Source organism: Oncorhynchus kisutch, linkage group LG1, assembly GCF_002021735.2.
Source record: "Oncorhynchus kisutch isolate 150728-3 linkage group LG1, Okis_V2, whole genome shotgun sequence".
In the NCBI taxonomy this organism is placed as follows: Eukaryota; Metazoa; Chordata; class Actinopteri; order Salmoniformes; family Salmonidae; genus Oncorhynchus; species Oncorhynchus kisutch.
This window is the reverse complement of record NC_034174.2, coordinates 31,426,169-31,434,927: the sequence shown is the minus strand read 5'-3', so window position 1 is coordinate 31,434,927 and position 8,759 is coordinate 31,426,169. Positions and strand designations below refer to the sequence as shown.

Genomic DNA, 8,759 nt, shown 5'->3' with positions numbered 1-8,759 from the left:
ATTTCCTCATTTTCACAAATTCTATTTTTTTTTTTAAAGGCGACCTGTGTATTATTCACGGTGTTAATTGGGGGGAAATACATGTATTGTGCATCGCGACGGCCCTGTGAAAACAAGATAAGGGCCTCGTGAACAGGTCCAAGCCGATGGCCATTCAATGGGATTGTTTGGTATGAAGATTGTGAACAAGTTGAAAACAGATTCTTTTTCCTTTTTGCTCTGACCAAGTCTGCCTGTCTGAGGTGAACAGTCTGGAAGTTCCCCAGCTCTGCTCTGACAGTTTCTCCTGGATTCTGTCAGAGATGGTGACAGATTGCTATGTTTGACACAATGCATCTCTGCAGGTAAGATGTCATACATACACCTGTACATTTGATTGATTCTGAGGAGATGAACATAGAGAGCAATCTGAGGTACCAGATTTATACATTTTCTCAATGAATTATCGCCATTCCATCATGCTAAGCACTAGCTAAACTGATGTTGTATTAACGTTGCTTAATGTTACAAACTTACACACATTCCCCCTTTCTACCCCCAAAACAAAAAAAGACAGAGATGGCTGTCTATCTTTCTGCTGACACAGTAAGTAGTATTTTCATTACCACAAGCTATCGCTAGCTGCATCTGCTGCTCCAGTTTGACTTAAAAACACATCATATCTGGTTAGATGAATTTGAATGCTTTATTTGTGAGAAACATAAACCTTTAAAAATAAAGAAAGAAAAAAACTCCACGGAAAGCACCTTTTATTTTAAACAAGAAGAGGTGGACCTCCAACCCACGTTTTCAATCAACTAAATAAACACGCATATAATAGCCATGTATTAATACCTATTGGTCCTATTCTTTCATAGTCTCAGTCCAGGTCATGATATGATGCTATCAATGGGTGCTGGCTTTAGAGGGAGACACACAGACTAACAAACATACTACCCTGCGAGTCAGAATAGGTACCAAGGCCACCCAGAGGTTGAAATAACAATCCCATCACAATACATCTGTTACTGTATTGATGTTGTGTATTTGAACTTTTTGAATTATATTTATTCATGAAGTTTTGATATAGGCCATAGACAGAGCAGAGGTCAAAAGAAATAACCACCACACAAGTCTGAGCCCCAAAACATGTTCAATGAAGGTGCTATGAATAGACAGAATGAGAGAAAGGCAGGGAGGTAGGCAGGATACAGACCCACACCTTGCTGAGCCAAGCCAAGGTAGGAGAGGGGTCAGGTGGCTTAGGGAGTGGTCTAAGGAGGGGAAATAGTCTCTGGGGGGGGGGGGGGGGGGCATCTTACCCCGTGCACTGTGTCCTTTGTCTGGAAGTGGGGAGACAGAGAGGGATGAGAAGGGGAGTTGGCCCTAACACTCCTATGGAGGACTATGTTATGTCATTGTATGATATGCATGCTATGTTACGTATGAGTGTGTCCGGTAAAGCTTTCTATGGCTGAAAGGCCACCAAAATCATTTAAATTGGCTTACAACATACAGAAATCCTCAAGTAAAACTAGTTTGCTTGAACTGCACCACTGTGACAGTCAACTGCCAACGTCTGTAGAGCCTCACTGTTCTCAGCCTGACTTAAGAATGTGTGGGAGGCGTGTGGCATTGAGAGTCAGCCCATTCCTCCCCTCATAGCACAAAGAGTCATCTGGCACTTGACGATGCCTGATGAGCGACGCATGTTGCCACAAGCTGTGGCACCCCTTCCTTTTAAGATGAGGCGCAGGGCTCCTGACCAGTAAGGCGACACCTCAGCCCTCGCTGCTGAAGCTCCTTGCTCCTTCTCCCACTTGTGAACTCCCGTCTGTCCTCGGCTGCTCGTTTCCATCACACTTCCCCCAGATAGCCAGCCGGCCTAGTGTTGCATGTTATTAATACTATTGTTAACTGCAAACTCAAGGCTGGCCTCGCTGACTCCGATCATCATGTTACAGGTATATTGTACCCAACAGTGAAATGGCCAATCCTGCTTTATATAATACTCTATTAATACCGTATGAAATATTATGGCCACTTATGGTAAGATGTGTGGAAATGTTGATTGACGTAAATGGTACCATGCAGTCAGCAGTCTTGTATCTGAAATGTCGCAGGCAATGTTTCCTGGATGCAAAAAAAATTGAGAGAAGTATAGAATCCACGCTGAAAATATATCTACATTTCTCAAGAGTACACAGCGCATATCGCCACCTGGTGGATCCTCACAGTATTAACCCAAGACCATAAAAGTGGATGCCAGTATGATGGTCAATATTGCTTGCAAATAAAATGCATCTAGCAGCATGCTCCAATTGAATTTGTAGCCAAATGAAACCAAGTAACACTCAACTGTTAATTTTTCTATTTGTTGTCTTTTGCAATTAACAGAAGGAATACAGGTCAACAGAATAAGAGATGCGTATATGATCCATGCTCGCTATGTTCCCTTTGGGATAATAAAGAGGAATTGGTTGTAAATAGATATTTCATTATTGAAATGAGAACCACTAAGAAACAAAACTCAATTTATTTCAGAGGAAACATTAATAAATGGAAAATTACATTATTCATGTACCAAACACTATCAAGCTTCAACATTGTTTGCAAAAAAAAAAGAAAAACATTACAAAATAGAATGGGGAAAAACATCCACAAATCTGTCTGCTGGCTGTAGATGGAGGTTGTCCTGTTGAGTTAAGTGGCAACACTCTGTAGCAAGGTGATGTTATCACCTTTCAGCATGATCCTCCCTGAGAGAGAGATGTAAGGGAGCGATTGAGAGAGGAGGTGGATAGGAGGAGATAGAGACAGGTGATCAGTCTAGAGTAACTGACACTTCAGCAGGAGACACTTGTTCAGACTGCCGACAAAGAAAAGATGACTAATCATAGACAACGAATGAGAAACTACAGACTTAGTCAACTGGAGTGGCCTTTATCAATTTGATGGCATTAGGCCACAAGAGTCATCTGGTTTGAAGTGCTTTCTTCAAGGTGCTCCCCACCAGAAGAGGCATTTTACATCCTTGCATTTCCTTGTTTGGTCCGTGGCTCTTTTCCTATCGCATCAAACAACTTTTTGGTAGCCTATCCTGTGCGAATTGTATATCGTATGCGAGCTAGCTTTTTGCAAGTCAGACAAATGTTCAGAAACACCTCCGTTTGGACCTCCACCCATGCAAAACATTTGATTGGTTTAATAAGTGGTAACACATCAGTAGTTTCCATCTGGACTCCGCCATATACAGTGGGGCAAAAAAGTATTTAGTCAGCCACCAATTGTGCAAGTTCTCCCACTTAAAAAGATGAGGCCTGTAATTGTTATCATAGGTACACTTCAACTATGACAGACAAAATGAAAAAAAAAAATCCAGAAAATCACATTGTAGGATTTTTTATGAATTTATTTGGAAATTATGGTGGAAAATAAGTATTTGGTCACCTACAAACAAGCAAGATTTCTGGCTCTCACAGACCTGTAACTTCTTCTTTAAGAGGCTCCTCTGTCCTCCACTCGTTTCCTGTATTAATGGCACCTGTTTGAACTTGTTATCAGTATAAAAGACACCTGTCAACAACCTCAAACAGCCACACTCCAAACTCCACCATGGCCAAGACCAAAGAGCTGTCAAAGGACACCAGAAACAAAATTGTAGACCTGCACCAGGCTGGGAAGACTGAATCTGCAATAGGTAAGCAGCTTGGTTTGAAGAAATCAACTGTGGGAGCAAATATTAGGAAATGTAAGACATACAAGACCACTGATAATCTCCCTCGATCTGGGGCTCTACGCAAGATCTCACCCCGTGGGGTCAAAATGATCACAAGAATGGTGAGCAAAAATCCCAGACCCACATGGGGGGGACCTAGTGAATGACCTGCAGAGAGCTGGGACCAAAGTAACAAAGCCTACCATCAGTAACACACTACGCCGCCAGGGACTCAAATCCTGCAGTGCCAGACGTGTCCCCCTGCTTAAGGCAGTACATGTCCAGGCCCGTCTGAAGTTTGCTAGAGAGCATTTGGATGATCCAGAAGAAGATTGGGAGAATGTCAGATGAAACCAAAATATAACTTTTTGGTAAAAACTCAACTCATCATGTTTGGAGGACAAAGAATGCTGAGTTGCATCCAAAGAACACCATACCTACTGTGAAGCATGGGGGTGGAAACATCATGCTTTGGGGCTGTTTTTCTGCAAAGGGACTAGGACAATTGATCCGTGTAAAGGAAAGAATGCATGGGGCCATGTATCGTGAGATTTTTAATGAAAACCTCCTTCCATCAGCAAGGGCATTGAAGATGAAACGTGGCTGGGTCTTTCAGCATGACAATGATCCCAAACACACCGCCCGAGCAACGAAGGAGTGGCTTCGTAAGAAGCATTTCAAGGTCCTGAAGTGGCCTAGCCAGTCTCAAGATCTCAACCCTATAGAAAATCTTTGGAGGGAGTTGAAAGTCCGTGTTGCCCAGCAACAGACCCAAAACATCACTGCTCTAGAGGAGATCTGCATGGATGAATGGGCCAAAATACCAGCAACAGTGTGTGAAAACCTTGTGAAGACTTGGAGAAAACATTTGACCTCTGTCATTGCCAGCAAAGGGTATATAACAAAGTATTGAGATAAACTTTTGTTATTTTCCACCATAATTTGCAAATAAATTCATAAAAAATCCTACAATGTGATTTTCTGGATTTTTTTCTCTCATTTTGTCTGTCATAGTTTAAGTGTACCTATGATAAATAACAGGCCTCTCATCTTTTTAAGTGGGAGAACTTCCACAATTGGTGGCTGACTAAATACTTTTTTGCCCCACTGTATCACCCCTTTTTTAAATAATCTTCCTCAGGAGAACTTCCCCAGGCTTTCAAACAGAATGTGAGAAGCCTGGGGCTCCGAGGCTAGTCCCAGACAAACTGATAGTGGAATGTGGACAATAGCCTGCAAGTCTTATTACTGAAATGTGTATGAATCAACATGTAATACACAGTTACAGACACTGAGAAATGTGAGGTAAGAAAGACAGAAAAACTGACTTACCCAGGGGCTTCCTGTTCTTGGTCTTCATGTGGACCTCCTCAGCATCATCCAGAACCAGGTTCATGTACTCGTCAAAGCCCTGAAAGAGGGAGAGATTTGCTTGTTTCAACTACACAGCTAGGCATCAGCAGCCAAGATATAGTTTCAGGAGCCTTGGCCAAGTAGGATAAGGGAGGAAACACAGGAGGAAGAGGACTTACGATGATGCAGCCCTCTATCCGCATGTTCACTTGTTCATACAGCCACACCTGTATCCGAGAACGCTGCAAGGAGAAGAGAGGCTTTGAATACATTTGAGAGATCGCTCGCTAGGTAACGTATTATGAAAGTACGAGGACTATTTACAACCATGAACATAAAATCATGTGACTGAAATACTTACGTTCTGTAGATACCTGAAAATAAGGTTCTGGTGGACAGAGGGGAGGGTCAAGGAAACTACAAACATATTTCTTAACTGGCTACACAGGTTTTTCTGGCCATTTGCAACCTTACTATCTCAATAGTTAATTTAAGTTAGCTACATACCCGGCCATAGTATTTCAGTTCCTTGCTGAAACTCTAAGGTCCATGTGTATTAATAGCAACGGCTCATTAATGAGTAACTTAGCTAGCTAAGTACCACTAGCTAGTTATGATCACCCTGCTAACTTAGCTAGCTACGTACCACTAGCTAGTTATGTTTACCCTGCTAACTTAGCTAGCTACGTACCACTAGCTAGTTATGATCAACCTGCTAACTTAGCTAGCTACGTACCACTAGCTAGTTATGATTACCCTGCTAACTTAGCTACAGTGATTCAGACACAAGTCAGAGCAAAATAGCAGGCTAACGTTACAACACAATACTGCACAGAGTATTTCATGATAAAAGGATACGATTGGCTGCACCATAACCTTCTGGACCTTCTGCCCTTGTCCTCTGTACGCCATCCTCCTTGTCGGTTTAACGCTTAGTTGTCTAAAAACCTTTTTTTTCAGCAAAACATTTCAGTCGCAGTCCGACAGCGAAATTGAAATAATCACGTTGGAGTTCTCTTCAATGGCGCGCTCTAGGCCTTCCGCGTGCACAAGCAGAGTGATTGTGCTGCAGTGCCCCTATGGGCGGGAGGTAGTTACTGCAGATTCCCGACAGACAGACAGACCCTCTGACTGCACTGTGCAGTTCGGGGCAGTGCTCAATGTGGGCGGGAGGTAGTTACTGCAGATTCCCTACCAGACACAGACAGACAGTACCTCTGACTGCACTGTACAGTTCGGAGCGGTGCGGGCGGAGTCAATCGTTTGACCCCACCCACGTTTGACCCCACCCACTTTTTTGTCCATCTGAGGTTTCAGTCACACACTGAATAAAAACAACACACGTTTGCGTAAGACACATTGAATACAAACATATTTAATTTTTGAAGATCATAAGAAATATTATATAAAGTGGTCCGGCAGATGTGTTGTAACACTTTTTGCTTGATACTATATTTGAGATAAGCTACTGATATTGTTGCAGTGAACAACAGAATTATGTCATGTACTGTTAAAATTGTGTTGATAAATATTATAACTTGATTATATTATTTCATTGAGAATATATATACATATATATATATATATACATTGTTACTACCTATCCTGATTTATAATGCTATTTACTTTCCTCATGAGAATGGAGACAGACTATACCATATAGACATACTGACAAGCTGAATGTGTTTTGTACATTGAGTTATACCAGCTCCAGTACAGAGATCAGAGACTCGGGTGACTTCTACGTCATCTTTACTAAACAACATAACACAATTTACACAGCAGACAAAAACAAGGTTTGACCACTCCTCAAAAATGGCTTCACTCCTGCTCCTCAGAAGAGGCAGACAGTCATTTTCTTGTCAACTGCCTCCACATGGAACATCTCATCTCTCTAACTTGAATGAGAACATGAATGGTTCCTTGAGGAGAATATGTTCCTCTTCATCCAGGCCATCATACAACCGTAGTTCTTTAAGAGGTGTAATACGGTCTTCCCCGTCCATCCCAATTACACCTGGGAGGGAAATGGTGCCTTTAAATGTTTGTCGTTCGCACCACCTTGCTGCCTCTAGGCTGTCCCTCAGAAGAACATCTGCTTCCTTGAAGAAAAAGGAAGAATAAATATTAAGAGTAGTGCCTCATTGGGTGATCAAGACAAATTACACCCCATTTTCACAATACCACCATGCAAACAAAAAACACTATTACTAAAGGGGTTTTCAATGATATCTATAACTACTCAACAAGTCATCACAACTATTATATCTTGCCATGCATCAAGCCTTCAGCATTACACACAGACTACATACCCAGTTCACAGCTCCCAGTTTGTCGTGCATTTTGTTTTCAGTATCATCTAGAAAGAAAGCAGATTGTGGTCATTAAGTAATGTAAGGGAACTTCTAGGGATGTGTGTAAAAGAGTGCACCTTACTTTAGCTAATAGCCTTTACAGTACCTGTTCCTGCAGAGCTGGATGCTGATGTGACACGCTGTGACTTCTTAGGGGGGACATCTTCTACATCCTGAAATATATTGGCGGCGGGGTTAAGTCTTTAAACACTGGTTTAAGACTATACCACTCATCATATGAGAGGGGGGGGGGGGGGGGGGTAAGTCTTTAAACACTGGTTTAAGACTATTCCACTCATCATATGAGAGGGGGGTTAAGTCTTTAAACACTGGTTTAAGACTATACCACTCATCATATGAGAGGGGGGAGGGAAAGTCTTTAAACACTGGTTTAAGACTATACCACTCATCATATGAGAGGGGGGTTAAGTCTTTAAACACTGGTTTAAGACTATACCACTCATCATATGAGAGGGGGGGGGTAAGTCTTTAAACACTGGTTTAAGACTATTCCACTCATCATATGAGAGGGGGTTAAGTCTTTAAACACTGGTTTAAGACTATACCACTCATCATATGAGAGGGGGGTTAAGTCTTTAAACACTGTTAAGACTATACCACTCATCATATGAGAGGGGGGGGGGGTAAGTCTTTAAACATTGGTTTAAGACTATACCACTCATCATATGAGAGGGGGGTTAAGTCTTTAAACACTGGTTTAAGACTATACCACTCATCATATGAGAGGGGGGAGGGAAAGTCTTTAAACACTGGTTTAAGACTATACCACTCATCATATGAGAATGGGGTTTAAGTCTTTAAACACTGGTTTAAGACTATACCACTCATCATATGAGAATGGGGATTAAGTCTTTAAACACTGGTTTAAGACTATACCACTCATCATATGAGAGGGGGGTTAAGTCTTTAAACACTGGTTTAAGACTATACCACTCATTATTTGAGAGGGGGGGGGGGTAAGTCTTTAAACACTGGTTTAAGACTATACCACTCATCATATGAGAGGAGGGGGGGGGGGGGGGGGTAAGTCTTTAAACACTGGTTTAAGACTATACCACTCATTATTTGAGAGAGGGGGTAAGTCTTTAAACACTGGTTTAAGACTATACCACTCATCATATGAGAATGGGGATTAAGTCTTTAAACACTGGTTTAAGACTATACCACTCATTATTTGAGAGGGGGGGGGGTAAGTCTTTAAACACTGGTTTAAGACTATACCACTCATCATATGAGAGAGGGGGGGGTAAGTCTTTAAACACTGGTTTAAGACTATACCACTCATTATTTGAGAGGGGGGGGGGTAAGTCTTTAAACACTGGTTTAAGACTATA

At 41.9% G+C, this 8,759-nt stretch overlaps 1 protein-coding gene across 1 annotated transcript; it reads right to left on the bottom strand.

Moving 5' to 3' along the window:
* Positions 1-2,496: 2,496 nt before the first annotated feature.
* On the bottom strand, positions 2,497-6,207 carry LOC109883347 (small nuclear ribonucleoprotein E). The gene is made up of 5 exons (XM_020475367.2): positions 5,909-6,207; positions 5,412-5,438; positions 5,230-5,292; positions 5,030-5,108; positions 2,497-2,738 (listed from the first exon to the last, which is right to left on the bottom strand). Exons 1-5 carry the CDS (start codon positions 5,960-5,962, stop codon positions 2,683-2,685), a joined length of 279 nt encoding a protein of 92 aa, XP_020330956.1. The 5' UTR covers positions 5,963-6,207; the 3' UTR covers positions 2,497-2,682.
* Positions 6,208-8,759: the final 2,552 nt, after the last annotated feature.